At 40.3% G+C, this 20,516-nt stretch overlaps 2 protein-coding genes and 1 long non-coding RNA gene across 3 annotated transcripts in view; 2 read left to right on the top strand and 1 right to left on the bottom strand.

Annotated features, from left to right (window-relative positions):
- Positions 1–20,516, bottom strand: part of LOC128744231 (trichoplein keratin filament-binding protein) — a 76,030-nt gene that overhangs the window by 21,043 nt on the left and 34,471 nt on the right. The window lies entirely within an intron of this gene.
- LOC128744233 (uncharacterized) lies at positions 33–694 on the top strand. Its single transcript, XR_008412371.1, has 3 exons — positions 33–156; positions 217–362; positions 425–694. It is a non-coding gene; the product is annotated as an uncharacterized LOC128744233 (long non-coding RNA).
- Positions 6,513–9,870, top strand: LOC128744232 (peptidoglycan-recognition protein LB). Its single transcript, XM_053841076.1, has 3 exons — positions 6,513–7,149; positions 8,913–9,230; positions 9,298–9,870. Exons 1-3 carry the CDS (start codon positions 7,062–7,064, stop codon positions 9,510–9,512), a joined length of 621 nt encoding a protein of 206 aa, XP_053697051.1. The 5' UTR covers positions 6,513–7,061; the 3' UTR covers positions 9,513–9,870.

The raw sequence follows: 20,516 nt of genomic DNA, 5'->3' as shown, positions 1-20,516 counted from the left end.
ATCCACTCTGTCCAAAATCAATTTAACGTCCTGTCCAAGCCGCATCCTGGCCTCGTGAAAGTGAAAGATGACCACGACAGTGACGACTTCGATGATATCAAACACGCTGCATCTTCAATTGTCGACGGTGGTGTGGAACTGGAACCGAACGACAGGGTTAGTAGCCAATTGTGTGTGTCTCCTAACAAGTCTAATTAACTTTTATTTTGATTTCAGCCGATACTGCTGGATGTGCTTAGAAAGCGAACATTTTCAGTCGAAGTACATTCTCTTCAACGAACGCTACTAAGCTACAAAGAAACGAAAGACTGCTGCCAAATTTACGCCAACGACGACTGCTACTCGTTATTAAGTAGCAATCGGTAAGAACAATAGTTTATGGTACCAAAATCAATTACTATTATTTCCTTTTTCACATTTTCAGTGATCTGATCAAGGATGCCGTTTCGCTTGGCCATTGCCTCTGGATAAAATGATTGAGCATATTTACTTAGCATCGACAACATTGGGAAGGTTCTTATTACATTTTAATATTATGTACCGTGCAAGCACCATATTCAAAACAGTGCCTAATTCTGAACAGTTTCATTATTCATAAATATTAACAAAATTCTAGTTATTTAAACAAATTAATCACTACATCTGATGATTTCATATTACTAAAATGGTTTAAATAGCTAGAGTTTTGTCAATATTTAAGATAAATTTGCAGCTGTTCAGAATTAGGCACTGTTTTGAATATGGTGCCTGCACGGTATATCCATTAATTGGTTTCAATAAAAATTGCATTGTTAGAAGTAAAAACTATACTATTTTATTAATTATACCACATTGCCTAATCATATGCAACACCACAAAAAGCAAATTGTCGTATTTGGCTGTCATATAAAATATCATACGAAATCCAAAGTGAAAACCATTTAATTTTCATAAACAATGCATTGCGTATTCAACAAAATGCATTTAAGATCTAATAATAGAACCTTTAATATTCATAAGCATGACACGTGAAATCTTAGTGTTTTGCTTTTTGATTATCAAATGGACGTCACGTGAAATCTTAATGTTTTGCTTTTTGATAATCAAATGGACGACATGTGAAATCTTAGCGTTTTTCTTTTGAAATGCTGGTGTGGCATATTGATTGAATCTCAAGTGTATTCCACTTTAATACGATGTGGTTCATCCTATAGCACAGATCTAAGTGGAATCCACTTCATGAGAACGTGTTGATTTTTTACAGTGTACTATGCATGCTCTCTCTGCCGAAAAACAAAGAAACGATTGAGGTGGAGAGGAGAATAGGGGAGGAGCAGGACTGCATTGCAGTTAGCAGAGGTTCAATTCTGATCCTCGTCTATCCTCAACACGCCGACTCGTTGTGAGTCGACAAACGCAGATCTGGCTAAAACTCTCTACTCACGGGTCGAGATTCACTCTGCCTGATCTCTGACTGTGTGCTGGAGGGTGGGCTGAAATAAAAGGAACAACAGTTATGGCCAGTAGGCTGGCTGTGCAATCGCTCAAACAATCTAAAAATATATCACGTCGAGTATGAGGGTTACTCAAAAGTTGCTGAGTCTCAATAAGAGAGATCCCAGCATGCTTAATATATAAAATATATAACGTCGAGGATGGGAGTTACTCAAAAGTCGCTGAGTTTCAATAAGAGATATCTCAGCAAGCTTACCGGTCTTGCGACAGGACATTGTCCGAGTAAATATCATATTCGGAATCTCGGTTTCGTACAAGATGATATTTAACCTCGGAACACTTGCTCTGCAATCGTGGAGCACAAATAGTACGCCGACTGCAGTATCTCAAAAAGGGGAGATGTGGTTGGCGTCGCCGATCAGGGTACTAGGTTCATAAACCTAGTCATCCCTGATTGGCACATGTCTCGCTCCAGCTACCAGCCTGTCACTTTCTCAATAAGTAATAGGTAAGCTTGAAGCTTATAGTAAAATAATAAAATGGGGCATACCACAATAGTTCAAAATACTGGACGCAGTGGTAAGAGTACCCAACAGAGGAGGGGGAAGCAGTTTTCTCCTGGCTGACAATGTATCGATGTCAATAAATCTGCATCGTTCGACGTATGGAGATTCGTTGTATCGTTCCACGGTAGGACACGTTATGCCTATCTTATAAAGTTCTTTTGGATGGACGTAATAGGGTGTCCATACCAAAACCCCATACACAAAAACGCTCCAAACGAGTGTGCAGTTAGCGATTTCAGTGCATATATGTCTTGAAACTCATGATTGTTCCTTTTCAAAAAACCGAGTGTTGTGTATGCTTTAGCAATAATCGTGGAAACATGTGCCGTAAAGTTGACTTTGGTGAGGCTACCGGCTACTGTGTCCTAAACTATACTCATAATGCAGGGAGTCGCGTATACGCAGTATTTTGAAGCATTGATTTGCATACCGTTCAACAACACCAGTATAGAAAAGAACGAACATCTTCCTGGAGGGCGCAGCAGTCAAGTGTGGTTTTGATTTCACGATATATCTTTAAATCGTCTGCGTTCATAAGCCTAGAAGAAGGCAGTTTACTGCATAGATCATTAATGAAGAGAATAAAAATTAAGGACCCAAGATGGCTACCCTGTGGGACATCCGATGGTATCACAAAACTGGACGAGTTAACACCGTTAATGTTGACAAAGGCTGAGCGATCAGTCAAGTAGAATAGCATCCACTAAGTAACCCAGTCGGGCAATCCCAGGCATTTCATTTTGTCAACCGTGAGCGCATGTGGAACCCTATCGAAGGCCTTGCTGAAGTCAACATAAATCGCATCGACATGGCGTCTTTTTTCAATGCTGGAAATTAAACTCGTTAATTACGTTAATAAATACCATCAAATTAGTCGTCGTGGAGCATCTCTTTACAAAGCCATGTAGATGCTCAAAAACTATTGATCGAACAGCACGATATATCACATCATATACCACCTTTTCGAGAGCTTTAGGAAGACAGCTTAAAATGAAAATCCCACGGTAGTTTTCAATATTTCAATATTTCCATTCCAATATTTCTGTCGGAAATAGCCCACTAGCTAGCGACCGGTTGAAGATAATTGAAGCGGGTGAGGCAAGTGACGTGGTGAATTGCTTAATAAACGAAGGCGGTAGATTGACTGGACTCGGACCTTTAGAGGAATCGATGCTTAAAAGCATTTTCGTCACTTCTTCAACCGAAACGTTCAATTGTGGTAGACACATATCGTAATGCACCATACCGTTTATCCAATCACTATGTTCGTCCGAAAAGTGAACTGGAGAGGTGTTTGAATATACATTACCGAAAAAATTTGCAAAAAGTTCTTCAGCGCCTTCAGCAACATCAGCGTGAGCATCTTTGTAGAATACATCGTGGGGTACACCACCGTTACGCCACAGCTTTTTAACGAAAGCCAAAAAAGATTACGGATCTTGCTCAGCATTCGACTTATTACGTAATATGTATTCGTGGAAGACTGTATTCAGTCTGCTGTTAAAAATTTTCTCCATATTACGGAGTAAACGCTTGTTGTTCTTCGACCGTTGTTTGAAATAGCGTTTCCTAGTTTTCCGCAATTTGTTCCGAAGATTCCGAAGTTCGGGCGTCCACCAAGGTACATTGTAAAGAATGCTGACCCTGCGTCGTCGAATAAGAATATGTTCGTGGATGATCTCGAAGAGTGTGTCATAGAACCGGAAAACAGCATCGTTGACATCACAACCCGCTAGTAGCGTCGTCCGGTCTATTGAACGTAGGCGAGCTTGAATCAAAGGTTCATCGCAAGAGTTGAAGTATTAATTAAACCAGCGTCAATTTTTAAAAGTCCGTAATACGATTCAAAAAGTTCAATTCTGTCACTAACTAGTATCACTAACGAATGCTCTTTCGTTTACATTCCGCACATCCTGAACTTGTTACAGTCCGCACGCAAGAATAGATTCTGTCAAAGCAATTTCTTGTTTAGAAGAGGCTTTGGTAGGAATGTAGGGATTTAAGTCACTATCAAATTCCCACGAGAGCCTCGGCAGATTGTTATCACCCAAAGCGATGGGGATATCGGTATTACCTGTCAGTTCACTTAGCTGTTGAATACAGGATGCGTGATCGGAATAGATAACCGGGTCAGAATTGGGCCTTCTATAGATGCAACATTACGTTGCGTTGGCAACGTTACACAAACCGCAGTTTGTTCTAAATTTTCAAGAACTGCTAGCGGGATCAGCTTGCATCGTAGGTAAATGCTTTTTTACTTCTATCAACACACCGCCATCACGTAGAAGTTGGGATGTTGAAGGATTGCGATTAAGGCGATGAATCACATAATCAGACAAGAGTTTAGAATTAAATATATCACATGCGAGCCACGTTTCGGTTAGCGCAATGACATCGTAGTCACTCGTTGAAAGTACCAAGCGGAGTTCTTTAGTTTTAGTTCTTAATCCACGAACGTTTTGGCACAAAATTGTTAATGGACGGGTACAGTAAGGGTTTGGACAAGGCGAGGCTTCAACTGATTCTGTAGGACTAAGATTAACACCTTCAATAATCATAAAATGGATAGAACAAATTCGTAGCAACCGATTGCCTTTTTCGTCATTACGGCAAGCAAGCATTTGGAAGCAAAGTGTTCGCCGATGTCCGATGTTCTCTCGCCTCTTTTGTGAAATCTTGTGGCGGACGGTCTACTGAGGAGACTCAATAGTCTAGGTCTAGGCCAGCCGTCATATGGTTTGGCGGATGACTATCCCAACCTAATGGGCACAAGCACATAATTTGACTTATTGCACCAGGCATTAAGCGTTGTGAAAACGTGGTACCGAGAACCTGGACTTTCGGTAAAAAGGAGCAAACATCTATCGTTTTATTTTCAAAATGTAGAAACACCAATGGAACTTGCGATCGGCACTTTTATGGTTCATATACTAATGTTGTGGACGATATGAAGTACGTGGAGTTGATTCACAACGCCATGCTTGACTGGTTCAAATATTGATTTCCGAATTAAAAAAGCGTGCATGGCCTTTGGGTAATGTAGACCAATACTGGGACTGGCGTATGGTAGTCTTGTATGGTGAGTGGTGACAGAGGGGGGAAGTTGTGACTGTCCAGACAAAGCTAAACCATCGTCAAAGGATCTATTTAATGGCAATGTCTGGAGCATTTACGTCAACTCCTACTACCGCCCTAGAAGCTATTTTTAATATTAAACCTCTACACTTCCATCTAAAGCAAGAAGCACTGATATGTGCTTATCGACTACACGCGATTGGCCTGGCAATCTGTGGATGGTTCCATTGGTCATACTCGATTGTTGTCGCAAATTGTCGCTGAGGACAAGGTTGCTCTTGGTCCTAGCGATGTAACGCTCATGCGTACTTTTCCGTATAGGACTTTCTCAAGTAACTTTTCTCTCAGAGAGGAGTGATTGCCAGGCTACATGGAAGGAAAATTTCCGACTATGTGGTCTGTTATACTGTTATGGTTCCTTGTATGAAGGTCGAGAGGGTGCTGGTGTTTACTGCCGTGAGCTGAAATTGAAGGAATGGTATTCGTTTGTTGGGTTTACTGCACAGTTTTTCAAGCTGGAATCTTTGCAATTATGTCCGGAGCTTAGTTTGTACTACAGAAAGAACTGATAGGCAAGATTATCTACTTCTGTTCTGATAGCCAGGCCGCTATAAAAGCACTTTGTGCGGGTAGTTCAGAATCAAAAACAGTCATCGCCTGCCACACTCAGCTAGAAGAACAAAGCATTCTGGATGCCGTCCATCTGGTTTGGGTTCCTTTAAATTCCGGTATAACCGGAAATGAATGGGCTGATGAACTAGCAAGAGCTGGAGCAGAAAAGTCAGTTTTCGGTTCAGAACCTGGTTTACCAGTAACGGTATGTAGGATAAAACAAAACATTCGATCGTGGTTTTTATCGGAACATGAACGTTATTGGAAAAATCCTGAAAGTTGTCGTCAAACGAAAGTCTATTATTTTGTTTGGCAAAAAAGTATAAGTAGGTTTGGGCATAACCTCATATTTGGACCATTTGATATCGAACGGCGGCTTCTGCCAAAATTTAAATCCATCATTTCAGAGTATGAATTCACATCTGATTCAACTATACAAATAGAGTAAAAACCATCCCTATTTGGATTAATGGTAATTTTTCATGATGTATCTGAATACATCTGCCTAATTTCGATTGGATGGATTGTACATTACGACGCATGATTTATCATCCGGTAATCCATTATCATCTGTTTTATTATCTTACTGATCGTATGCATATTTACGTACAAATGTGTACAAACAAAACTTTTCTACACAGAATCAAATGAATTCAAGCTTTAATGAATATGAATGAAAAGCTCACATTTACACAAGTGAAGCTCATCCGGAGCATTCGCAATTATTGACGAGAACCTGCCCGCCACTGCCTAATGTTTGTAATCATTCAACATGAGCACTAAGCTGTACACATATAAAAAGGTAGGAGCTTTCACCTCACTTGGTCATTATCAACTCGCGCTCGGTTCCGCAAAGTGGACATTCGATTGTTACATTCTGAACCTAAGATACATACCTACATAGCACAAAGTACGTCGTTAAAAGTTTTTGTTCATCTGCATTAAGCGTCATTTCGCGAGTACCATTCATTATTGGTGACGTTGATGAATTCGGCAGAAGAATATTCATTCAATTAATGCCGTTCGGTGTAGGTAAAGAACATCGTCTTACCGTCTAGAGTTTATAGACGTACACGCGCTTTTATCTTCGCCACTAGGACGTTTAGAACTCGTGTATGCTTATGCGCTACGACAAATGTGCGATCCTTTGAATTGAATGTTGCTAAACGGGAACGCAATTGATAACAATACAGCGGCGGTAAATTTCAATAGCGTTGGCAGTGCTTTATTTGTGACACTCGATAAGGCCAGAGTGTAAAATACATCGTCATTGTCTATGGTAAATAAAAGAAAACTGGTTCCCCTAAAAACAGAACCATATTGGGGACAATGAAACATTGAAGTTGGTGAAATATTATGTGAAACTGCAAAACAATGTTTATATCTGTTAAAGTGACTGCTCGAGGATTTATTGCACTGACATGTGTAGTTCTAGTCATAATAGAAGCAACTCAAGCATGCCGTAAGTAAAAGTTAATTAGAAATTATGCCGTTCATAAGAGTAGGAAAAATTGAAACTCCAGCATTTTTGCTCAATCAAAAATTTTGGTGTGTAATAGTTTGGTAAATCTGTGCTGTACTTGTCAGATTTTACTACTAACTTACGTAAAAAAAATCGGATGATAGAATTAGATTGATGATTGCTCAATATGCTAGAAACTATTCCGCAGTAATCAGTACATAGTTTCTGCAGACCAATGCGTGAATAATTGGATACAAAATTAGGTAAAATGGTCTGGTAAATGTGGTCTTCGAGATAAGCTTATTTTATTGAAAGTTAGTCCCACCATGCATGAACACCTGCGTTTACAGCGTATCTTTGATAGACAGCTCGATAAAAGACCATTTGATATCAATTACTGAAACGGTGATTTTTAGCGAATGTATATACAAATAAACGTTACATGGTCAAGTAAGGTAGGTGAACTGATTCAGTTTCCACAAACTCATACTGGCATAGCGAACAAACTTATTTTGCAATGAAAATATAAACCGTACCATTAGGACAGTCTATTGATCAATCACTAAACATACCCCAAGATCCTCTACGTGTGACAAACATCACCTATCAAAAACAAAACAAAATTGAACTGAATTGAACAGGTTCGTCTGTAGCAAAAGCGGGGATTTTTCGAGTTGCAGCAGAACATGAATGTGTAGGTATAACAGCATGTACTTCAATGATAATTTCCAAACTGTCTTCAAAACAAAACTATGTACCGGACTGATCATACTATTGTGCATGAAGAGAAAAATAATGAAATTCATGTTTTAAATTGAAATCGTAATTTAATCGTTACCAGCGATGGATAAGTTAAAAGGTATAAGCGGAGCAAGAAGCACTCTGACGATTACAGCAGCGCGTCAATTGCTGTCGCATGCTTCAGTTTAAGTGATTATCAATTAAAAAGATTGTGACAAAGCAGAATATCATCGAGTGGATACTTAGGAAAAGCTATCTCGTTATTACGGTTGAAAATATTTAGAATAAATGTGGGGGGAATCACACTTCCACTGTTGAGTGTTTGTTTTACATTAAAGTGTTTATATGCTCTCATGCGATAGTGACATCGCGCTACGATTGTGAAAAAGTTCAGCATAGACTGTGCCAGTGGATATACCGTCAGGTGCCCCAATTTCGCGCAGCCGGCGCCAATTTCCGTATGCGATTTTTGTCAGGCAATTGTTGGCTTAACGCCCAATGCACGGAAGAAGGAACGGTAGAAGGAAGTAATGAAACACAGGTGATGATAGTGTCTCCAGTCCGAGACTATGCGTGGAGAGGAAAGGGCGGAAAAGAAAAGCGTATTTCTACGCACTGACGTGCTTAAAGATGGGGCACTACTGTTTCAAATCATTTCTCACTAAGACCTAAGGGAAAATAGATATTTTTGGTAGTATTATGTTCAGAATGCTTTTTTCAGAAGAAACGTGTATATTTGAGGTTTTCTAAGCCTAAACATGTTTTGTAGATTTGATGCCCCAATTCTCGGCACGCCAGTGGTCCTGCGTCATAAAAATAATCTGCGCTACTTGGTTCAAGTTAGGAATTTTTAAAATAAGCGATTATGACAAAAATCGGAAAATATATATTCACATTAAAAATTTGGCACAGTTTAGTTCCTGAGACTCAATTGTGACAACGTGAGCTACTTCGGAGAAAATCACCCATGTTTCTTAAGTCAACATATTAAAATAGCAAACATTGTTTTTTGCTTCTTTCAGTTCCTTATGTGACCCGTGAGGCGTGGGACGCAAAACCTCCGAAGTCGGTAGAAAAGTTCTCCGGTCCCATTCCGTTCGTTATCATTCACCATTCCTACGAGCCGGCGGCCTGCTATGACGAACTTGAGTGCCAGAAGGCCATGCAAATAATGCAACATATGCATCAACAGGTTCGAGGCTGGAATGATATCGGTTACAGCTTCGCCATCGGTGGTGATGGCCGAATATACCAAGGACGAGGGTTCAATGTTATCGGAGCCCATGCACCGCGATACAACGCTCGCAGTGTCGGTATCTGCTTGATTGGCGATTGGCGTTGTAAGTCAAATTGTTGAAATTTGTTTTGATCAATTGAGCTTTTGTTTTAAACTTGAATCTTTCTCAGTTGACCTGCCTCCTAAGCAAATGTTGAATGCCCTACACAGTCTGATCGAATACGGAGTTCATAATAATATTTTAGAATCGAACTACACTTTGATTGGCCACCGGCAAACACGTCCGACGGAATGTCCAGGTGACAGATTATACACTGAAATACAAACATGGCCTCATTATTCGCCGATGATGGACGTGGTTGACCCCAACAGTATTCCAACGTAGACTAAACGGAATGGTGGAATGAATTTTTAAGTGAAACTAATTTAAAACAAAAAAGCACTGAGCGTAAAACGTAAAGTGAGGCTCGTTTGATCAATCCGAACAAGTTATCATGTGATTGTGTTTGTAAAACTTTATTCAGAGACTGCAAATAAAATAAATGAGGTAAATATAGTACATACTTGCACATATAACTGAGGTTTAGGAGACATTCATTTATAATCGAAGAGTTCAATTCAACGGTTCCCTTAGAGATCACTGGCTTTAGATTTGAAATCTTTCCACAAAAATAGTCTCACCGACGATTTTGGATTTTTTTATTATATAAGAAGTTAGCAATTCAGTGAATTTTTCAAGCAATAAGTACAATGTAATGGGTCGCAACAGAGTATGTTGCATCTTGTTGAAAAAAAATCATCGCAACCAATTTTTGGAAGATAGTTTTTCGAGATGTAATGATAATCGATGGCTGGCAAAGAGCGAACATGTGCAAATCTACCACTTCTGTTCACTAACTCCTATCCCTACCTCCACGATATGCCGGCTAGGGTACGCAATCTCAAGCTTAAGCCGTGCTCTGAAAATAATCTCAATTCTCGGCGTACTACTGGCCAAGTGCAGAAGATGAATCGATTTGCTCTCTCTCAGTCGGATGTTACCATCTCCGACAAGCGACGAGTTTTTTTGTTGCTTTCGCAGTGTATTGCTGCTTTGCTCAGCCCGTGGATAATTATCAATTTTGTTTCACCTATCTTTTGCTGTAGGAGCACTACCGGATGCGTGCTCTCAAGGTCACGGAGCAAATCGTTTCAGTCCATATAGTTGCCTGTCCGATATTCTCTTTGGGAAACGGAGCAAATAGTCTCTTGACTTCAGTGTGCGAAGAAAAGATTAGCACTGCTTGAGTTGTGCTCCTTCTGCGCAAGATGAGTGGTTATGAGAGAAAAAAGTATTTAGGCCTGATCCGGAGGGAGAGCAAACGGTTGAACAGAAAACGAAAGCACTTGGTTGTTGTACGAAGCAGATTGTCCTGTCTCTGTATGGTTAAGATGAGCAATACAAAGCCTGCGCCACCTTAACAACCGCTTAGATGGTTTCAAGGTACGATGCAGGTCTGAACAAACTAATCGTCGTATGTTCAAATCTCGGCTAGGTGGTGCTAGTAGATAGAGTCAGTAGGATTGTTGCACTAGCCCCGTAATTATCCTGTACTGTAATAACCGCCTGTGAAGTCAGCCCAATCAGCGAGAAAAAAACCTTAGGCTAGCAGCCTAAAAAGCAAAGCAAAGTCATGGGTATAAACGTCCTTCAGAACTTGACCCTTATTTATCGACATACTTTGCAGCAGGTTATTAACGTACAGGAAAATTACGGGAGTAGTGCAAAGATAAACAGAACCATTTTTTGAAATGCTGAATAATGTTACCACCTAGACAGGGGCTCGAACCGGAAGTTAGTCATGCAACCTGATTCGTTTTCTTGCAGCTTTGCCACCTAAACCATTGCGGACGTGATTGAGTGAGTTGAAATTAGTCGTATTTAAATCTTGGTGATATTTCCTCTCATATCATAGCTACTTGTCCTGCATTACCAATAGGGTAGAAAAAGACGGCAACCGTCAGATGGAAGAGGACACAAATAGTGCCCGCAGAATAGCCAAATAAGAAGTCAAGTACAAGCCGTTTATCAACACTTACGGCTCGTTTTAATGCAATTGACAAACTGCATCATATTGTTACGTTATATGCGCATATATTGCATTCTTTAATGCTGATTTACGTTAATGCTTTTATGCATCAACAATGTTAATATAAGTTTTATAAGCATTTAGATTGCTAATATACAAAAGTTTGGCACTAGGGATGCAGAATTATTTCCAATATACGGTTAGCATTAGCATTAATCCTTATGGTTACTTGGGCAGTCGAGAGAGACGAGCTAGATTCCTACTAAACCCTAGAGCACATGCAACCCTGATTAAGTGGCAATCAATAAACAAAAGAATAATCGTGAACACGGGTTAGAAACCTTGCTGTCTTATTCAGTGGAGAGAAAGTTTATACAATCAGCGGAACAGCGTGGTTGAGAATATCCCGAAGAGGTTCATTTAAATCCACTTGGGCGACTTCAACGCGATTTCAAGATTGGCTCAAGCAACGCATCATGGGGCGTCAAGACATAAGAGAGATGTGATAATAGCAATATGATCGTTCGTTGATGGACCGCACTTTCCCCATAGACCAGCGCATAAGACCACGTAGGTTTCCCGCGACGGCCGAACAGAAAACCAATCACATCTGCCTCAGACGACTTCAGCACACTTGTTATAGCATAGTTGAGCTGACTGTTATATGACTAATTTAAGTTATTAATGAGTTGATATAATTAAAAAGTATCATAAGTGTGCCACTTGGGAAGTAGCCTTCTTGAAGTACGCAACAAGCATAGCGCCGATATTGCTTCCGACCATCGTCTTGTTATCGCTGAGCACGTGTCCAGCAAGGGAAGGAAAAAGTAGGGTGTCGTTACGATGTCGTCAATTGGAGAATCTCACGGTGAAAAAGGGTTTTGTCGAACAACCTGAATTCCGAGCCACCCATCATCACTCACCCATCACCCAGATGATCATCAACTATTCAGCAATATTATAGGAAAAAGCAACCTTTCCGAATGACTAGATGCCTGGCATATTAGTCAAATTCCCTAAAAAGGAGATCGAACTGAATACGGTAACTGGCATTGCATCGCGCTACTCTGTATTACTCTTAAAGTACTCTGTAAGGTAATCCTTAACCGATGGCGGCACCAAGACTGAGCCACACGGATCAGGAAGGCCAGGGGTGCATTTGCAGAAACATCCGGCGCTCAAACCAGATCACTCGCTATCTGCGATATATCATACGTGCCTGGTGGCCTGACAACGGGTTATCCAACGAAAAACTCCATCGTCGATGTCATCAACGGCCAATCAACATGAGAAAAGGAGCGAACGAGATCTACAAAGAAGCTTTCGACTGGAATCCGCAAGGAAAACACAGGTGACGCAGCTTAGCCAACGACAGCCAGACTGTTGACAGGTGAAAGCCATGAAAGATAACCGTCGGCAGCGAAGATCTCTGATTTCATTGAACATGGAATAATAAGTAAGTAAGTAGATTTTCATTACAATCGATGAATCACACCAATACCACAATACAACACCAATAAGCACCTCGTCTGAAAACATGGTTTTTCGATGAAAGTCTGGATCGGTTTCCATATTCTAAGACCCAATACATGAGCTTGCGACGCAACCCACAATCAGCAGGCTTTCGGTCTTGCGCTAAGACCATTTTGCATTGAAGAAAATTCTGCGCAAACACAACACGGAATTATCGTTTAATCCCAAAGACAAAGTTTGTAATAGATGGTTCAGCAAACTTACAGATGTAATTCCACCAGGGAGACAGAAGACTGTAGTATACTAGATACCTTGTGAAACAGAAAGTATACAGATTGGAAGATAGCTATAGGCGAGATTAGCAGAGCATAAAAATGATTCTAGAAAGAACGAATCAAAGGGCCCTATTCTGTAAGTCACGTCGAGTGTCACTTTGCTCGACTAGTCGACTTTTGGTATTATGTAAGTCACACGCGACCCGGTTTTGTCGAGTAACTCGACTGAGTCCACCGCTAAAAAGCTTAGCAAGTGACGCCTGAGCTAGCTTTGTTTTGGTCGTGCAATGAACCGCTATGTTGCCCGTTCTTGTTGCACTCGACACTCGACAGTGACTGAGTCGAGCCGTGTTGCTCGATGTGACTTACAGAATAGGGCCCATAATCAAATCGAACAACCAGGTACATAAATATGAAACCGGAATTGGCCAACAAATGACTCTAACTATCAATGAAAACACTGCTTTCGTCATTCGTGACTTTTGTTGGGTGTGAACCCGGGTCTCTGGCGTGAGAGGCGTGAATGCTAACCAACACTGGGACTGACACTGTTTTGTTTTAAACTCTGGCAATGAATTTTAACTCAAACAAATTTTACCCTGCAATATAGGTTTCAGGACCTTTCGTCATACCGACTTATGTGCCTGGAAAGTAAAATTTGTGTACATACTCTTGGAAAATTGCACTCCTTTGATTGGTAACAAAAAGGAAAAAGGTGATTTTGACTCAAAAGGCGAAATGTGTGGGAAACCTCCGAACAGGTTTGAGGACAGAAGATCGGAAAATGGGTTCCACATGAGTTGAACGAGGCACCTAAAATTTTTTACCGAACACCGCAATTTTTTGACGAAATTAGAACTACTGAACGTTCGGTAAACATTTCGATGATTAACGTTTTCGGACCTTTAGTAACGTTTGGCATCACCGAAATTTCGGCAGTTCTAATTTCGTCAAAAAATTGCGGTGTTCGGAAAAAAATTTTAGTGTCTAGGTACAAAAGAAAGGCATTTCTGCAGCGTATTGTGACTGGTCAAATATCTTGAATAACTATAGGGACAGCATCAACATGCTAACTCAACTTGCTGAACTTTACATCGAAGGTAATCACATAAAGGGTGTCCCACATCATATTGCACCACGGAAGAAACGCTATTGAAAATTACACATTTCGTATTTTCTCTTGAAAATTTGGGTAGAACTAGTTTAGAGTGTATTGTTTGCACTGTATTTTTATCGCTGTCAGTTTTTCGAAAATTGGAACCCGAAAAGGAATGTCGCGAATTTATTTTGCGCAAGCATCTGGAAAATCCTCAACAAAAATCCCAAAATCTTATTGGGACATCGGAAAACAACTCGGAATCGTGCATTCAACTGTAAGTTGTGTGGTTAAACGTTACTACAAAACTCTAAACATCGAACGGAAGGAGAATGCGGTCAGAATGAATGTTCTATTAGTGATCGGGATCACAAGCGTGTCGTGGAAGCAGAATCCCAATGCTTCGGTCAGGGATGTGGCCAAAAAGTTGAATCTATCCAAGTCTTTCGTTTAGAGAGCCAAGGAACGGGAGGGACTGCATACGTAGAAAGTGCAGAAGGCTCCAAATCATGACGAACGGCAAAATACGGTGGGAAAGTCACGGGCCCGTAAACTGTATACCCAGATGCTACCGAAGCCTCATTGTCTCATCTTGGATGATGAGAATTATGTCAAGGTGGGCTTCCGGCAGCTTCCGGGGCTACTGTTCTCCACCATCCAGCACAAGTTTGTTGTTCCGGAGGAAATAAAAGGAAGCAGAAACTCTCAAAGTTTGCCGAGAAATACATGATTTGGCAAGCGATCTGCTCATGTGACAAACGTAGCGTGTCGTTCGGGACTACCGGGACTGTAAACGGGCAGATCTACCTAGAGGAGTGTACAGAAGCGTCTGCTTTCTCTGTTGAATCAACACGAGAGCCCGACGATCTTCTGGCTGGATCTAGCTTCGTGCCACTATTCATAGGATGTCCTGAAGTGGTACGAAGCCAACGGAGTTACTTTCGTAATTCGTACCCAAAGACATGAACCCTCCCAACGCACCGGAACTAAAGCTCAACGAAAAATACTTGGCTATTATGAAGCAGGCACTACGCAAGCATCCCAAGGAGGTCAAACCTGAGGAAGACTTGAAGAAAAAGTGGGTTTCCGTACAGAGGCCAGTTGTTGTACAGAGCCTTATGAGTGGAGTTAAGGTGATACGGTACTTGAATCCCAACATGGCCGGAAAAATGGCGTCCATGTGAGCAAATGGGTGCTATCGATTCGGCCATGTTGGCTTCCGTACCGTTTTACCTTAAGCGTAAGGGGCCGTGCACTAATTACGTAAGGCATAATGGGGGAAGGGGGGTTCCGCGAGATCTTACAAAATCTTATTTGGGGGAGGGGGGGGGGGGTTAATCATTTCTTACGTAAGATTTTCACTCGAAAAAATTCATGTTTTTAATAGCAACTCATGTTACTTGTTACAAAAAATGTCAAATTGATGAGTTAAGTTGTGAAGTGTCGAAATCCTTCATACACACTTAAATTTTTTTACCGAACTCTGAGCAGCCGAACGTTCGGTAAAATTCGATGGTCCCAATCGACGCTTACGGATCATTAATAATGTTTGGCATCATAAAAAAAATTTACCGAACGTTCTGTTGCTCAGAGTTCGGTAAAATTTACCGAACTCGGTACTTTTTTTTAAGTGTGTACTGCAAGGAAATGCGTAGCAACCTGCTGAGTATTTTAGCTTTGCCCACTCAGGGAAACAGCAGTTGGCCTACTTGTTCCAGAGCCATCTGATGTCATCGGTGTATGCTATTATTCCGTCAAATTTTGTTGCAATTGCCTCTTCCAATTCCGCAAGGCAGCCGCAAAATCCCTTATGATATCACGAGAAACATTTTTGTTTAAAAGTAGCTTATTCAACTAATGTATATATACTGTATGTATATACAATGTATATATAGCTATAGCTGTACCAATGGAACAAGTGCTTGATAAGCTACTATACAACAAAAATGTTTCTTGGGATGTATTGTTCTTCTGTTCCCAAAGATCTTGCCTGCCGCATGTGACCAGAGTGGGGTCGGTATTTTGCGTCAAAGGACACCGCGGATGGTCATTACAGATCCGTACATTAGACGCAACGCTGTACCAATTCCAACTTAGGATCATGTCGCGTGTCATCTAGAAGAGGCTAAGAAGTTCTTTGTACGCTACTTGACGAGGACACGTGTTCAGACGATTTAGAGTGGATCAATGCGAATCAGGTGAACGCTAGTGAGTTTCTGAGCATACACCAACATTTATTGGCAACCTCAATGCTGAAATACGTTCTGTTTGTGAGTGGGCCATAAAGGGATTTACAACATATAATTGATATTATTTGTTTTTTTTTATGAATTTGTTTGAACTTTGATTTTTATGAACTTGTTTGAACTTTATTGACTGTTTCAATATTTTTTCAATGTCTAACTTTTTAAGCAAAAACTTGAATTTTGAGGTTTCAAAAAATCTTACTAAGATTTTTTACGGGGGGGAGGGGGAGGGGGCATTGGCCAAAACCTTACAAAATCTTATATAGGGGGGAGGGGGATTCAAAAATGAGAAAAAAACCCTTACGTGATTATTGCACGGCCCCTAAGGTGCGAGTATGCGGTTATGATATTGAGGTTGCATGAGATAAATAAGCCAAAAGCTTACTAATGGGTTATATTTTATTGTCTGAAACTTTGAAAAGGATCGGTCAATTAGGTAAATTCCTACAGCGTTTCTTCCGTAGAGCAATTTGATGTGAGATACCCTTTAGTATTGAAGAGAAAGCGCAAGTCGATGTAATTTATACCGATTTGAAAGCAGCTATTGACAAAATTGGCCTTCTTGACAATCTTGGAGTATCTACGCAATTGATTGCTTGGCTAGAATCTTGCCTTACGGAACGTAACCTACGGGTGAAGGTTGACGGTTGTATATCACTACCTTTTACAAATAATTCTGGCGTCCCGCAAGATAGCAACCTCGGACCACTGTTGTTTATTCTATTTTTAGGGATGCTGATCTGACTCTGAATAGAAGTCTCAAACTAGTTTATGCAAATAATCTGAAGCTGTGCGTAGTAGTACACACACTGGAAGATTGCTGGCGTCTACAAAACTCGCTTATATCATTTGCTGATTGGTGGCAACAAAACAAATTAATTATCAGTGTGGAAAACTGTCAAGTGATCACGTTCTATCGCAACGTACATCCAATTTTGTTCGACTATAACATCGACAGCGTTATTCTTACTAGATTTACAAAAGTGACGGATTTAGAAATTATAATTGGCCCAAAAATGTCGTTCCACTTCCAATGTGCAACAATCATATCGAATGCAACGCGACAGTTAGGTTTGGCCGCTAGGATAGCGAAGGGTTTTTCGTACCTACATTGTTGGAAGTCGCTGTACTGTGCTCTCGTTCGTCCAATTTTTGAAAATGCGTGTATCGTATGGCATCCTTACCAAGTTACATGGTGTCTAAGGATTGAACGTGTTCAGAAACAGTTTATTCGTTTAGCACTAAAAAATTTGCCTTGGCGAGATCCTAATAGTTTGCCTCCGTATCCTGATAGATAGAAATTAAACAATAGTGAAATTGATGCAGATGAATTACTTTCAAATAAACAAATCATATCGGTTGCACGGCCAAATCACTATGGACACGCGCTTGCTGAGCAGCGCTTCAATCCTTACGAAAATGTGGGAAAATGGCTTGATGAGTGGTTTGCTTCTAACTAGATGGTTTGCTTTGGCGTGGCACCCACAGCTATCGATGAAAAATACTTTGAATAAAACAAAGTTTTTCATTTTAAATCAATAAATGTGTTTTCTTTAAAAAAAATCCGGTTTCATACTTGTACACCTGGTACACGGTGAATATGTACTCAGTTTTAGATAAATCATTGAATAAGATGTATAAATTGTATAAGGTTTACCGCATGGTCGTTCTGGATTGGTAGGTACTTGAACTTTCTTGGAACGACTTGTACATGAATTCGGTGGTAAACTTAGATGCTAAAACAGGTTCAATGAAAGAGCATTGACATCCCTAGTAATGATCGATTAGCGGATGAACACCGTCGTTAGTCGTATTCATACGATCGACTACTAACACGATCCACCATCCAAATGCAATGACGGCAACATTCATGAATGATAAACAAATTTTCCCGGCTACCGGTGGTGGTAGTCAACAACTCAGTCAACCAGTCGGACAAAGAATCACGAAACTGCAGTGAATATTTACTTTATTTTCCTTAGTGTTCTCGCAAAACACGCGCACGGTGGTTAAATCGAGATCCGTCGTGCGCATCGTACGCACACGGTTGTAATTTTCGTGCAACTTTGCGCCGATTTTTAGCTGTTCGGTTTGACTCTACTCTTTGCGGAAAACTCACTACGATCTGCGTTCGGATCAGTTCGTTCGAGGCAGTGGTTCCGTGAGCGTGGCGTGAAAATCGCATCGGAAGCAGAGTGAAAATCTGCAAGCACACAGACACAGTAGAAGAAAAAGAAGAAGAGAGAAAATTTAATTTTTTTTCTGCCCAAAAATCAAGGTTTATTAGATAGCTAGCGAATGTTCAAAATTTTACTGCGATTACGTTTATGAGTGCGACATGAAGAAAAGCTATTAAAAGTAGAGTTATATTTTGACAAAATAAGAGAAAAAATGCATCGCAATGAAAATAGGTCGACTGCTGAGAAGAAAAAAATAACAGCAAAACGAAGGAAACAGCGATATTGTCTAAATTTATTTCCTTGAATATTTTGAAACTAGTGAACGAAGCGCAACCTAGTTCGAAGCGTGTGACCTCAGACGAAACTGGCGACAAAAAGTGATCTTGAACGGAATTTCCGAAGGCTGATTTTCCACCATCTTTTCGAGATTTGAAAATTTTCTTGCGGTGTTCGCACTCACACACGACAAAGGCTGGACCGCAAAAAAAATCGTTCGATGAAAAGAAAAGCTCTGGTAGCTCCGTACTAACGTCATCACGTACAATCCCGAAATCCGAATTACTTATCGTATCACCGTACCTTCGGCTCTTCTTCGCGAAAGAGAGTTGACTTGGAAAGTGGCTAATTTTCCTCCGTCAGCCGCAACGACCGCGTGATCGTATTGGTTTTTCTCCAAATGATCCTCGATGAACGATGACGGTTGTGTGCGTTGTTTTCGAATGGACGCGGATTCGTGAAAATTCAACTACCGTCGTGGCCAGCAAAGCGAAATGTAGATATCGTTTGTCGTCACGAGAATTGTCGCCATAATAACCAGCGTGGGTAGACGGCGGCGATTCAAATCTGTAAACTATAAATTTAAGTGTAGTTTCCTACGCTGGATGTGTATACTGATTGATAAATTGGAAAAATTATTTTGGGAAAATCATGAAAATTCTACTCAATTTAACTACCTACTCTTTTCAACACGAGCGAAACAATTTTTCCGTCCTTTGTAACTCAAAATCATTTTAAATTTTTATTAAAATATATTTTGTTTTTAAAAATTATCGAAAAGTTCAGAAATCATCTAAGTGATTTCATTCAATCGTCTAATACAATTTAGATAGACATACTCTTGACCTTAAGGAAATGAACACTGGCACATAAAAAAACAAGCCATCTACGCCAAAGATATGTGCTCTTGACTTAAAAATATGGGACTAAAACTTCCTTGATGTATTCAAAGACAAATTACTGCGAATACGAATTATGTAACGTATTTCAGTGTCCCGTTCTATGTTTTTTGTGTCAAATTTCCCAAGCTCAACCTATCTCAATCAGTATTAGACCTTGTAATTGATGAAATATGAGTCACAAGTAATGCAGACAGAATCGAACAAATTTTATATGTAGGTAGCTGACAAGTAGAGCTTCTTGCGATTTGCATTTTTGTTGCACCATAAAGACGTGTTCAGTGCTTGATGAAATACAAAATACGCTTTGGCACACGCTGAAAACAATGACAATGTGGTAGGACGCTGTCTAATACATCATACGCCACAATTTTTTCTACTATATATGAATGTTATACACAACTGTATTTCCAATAACAACAATATAAATTCTCGATCTAACGCCCACACCCAAATGACGGAAAATTATTTTTATTAGTTCAATCAAACTTAAAAACAATTGTTTCTAAATGTTAACAAATGCCAGTGTAAATCGGTGTGGTTCGAGCGGAAATGACTTCAATTACTAATCTAAATTTGAAAGTTTGGATAATTATTTTGTAGCTGCCGCATAAAATTTGTAAAATCAAACTGGGTTATCGAAACAATTTTTTGTATGCATCACATTTTCAACGCAATTCATGTCTGGCGTCCTTTCGATTGCCGCTGCGCTGCGGAACGGACCGGACCACCGGACACAGGTGGTCGCCGTTTTGAGGGCGACGGGAGGAATATGTTTTCATTACATTCGTATTTCGGACACCGGACTCGGTTTTATTTTGATACGAATAGCTATTTTTAGGAGACATCTCACAACTACTTTGTGCAGAAGATTT

This window comes from Sabethes cyaneus, chromosome 3, assembly GCF_943734655.1.
Source record: "Sabethes cyaneus chromosome 3, idSabCyanKW18_F2, whole genome shotgun sequence".
Lineage (NCBI taxonomy): Eukaryota > Metazoa > Arthropoda > Insecta > Diptera > Culicidae > Sabethes > Sabethes cyaneus.
Note: the sequence above shows the minus strand (reverse complement) of the source record. Positions and strands in the feature narration are given on the sequence as shown.

What these genes read in the sequence shown, in the direction of transcription:
- LOC128744232 (XM_053841076.1), top strand. Translation starts at nt 7,062, where the DNA reads ATGTTTATATCTGTTAAAGTGACTGCTCGAGGATTTATTGCACTGACA. An exon ending in AGAAGCAACTCAAGCATGCC is followed by an intron (nt 7,150 to 8,912) that starts GTAAGTAAAAGT and finishes TGCTTCTTTCAG; the next exon opens with TTCCTTATGTGACCCGTGAG. An exon ending in CTTGATTGGCGATTGGCGTT is followed by an intron (nt 9,231 to 9,297) that starts GTAAGTCAAATT and finishes AATCTTTCTCAG; the next exon opens with TTGACCTGCCTCCTAAGCAA.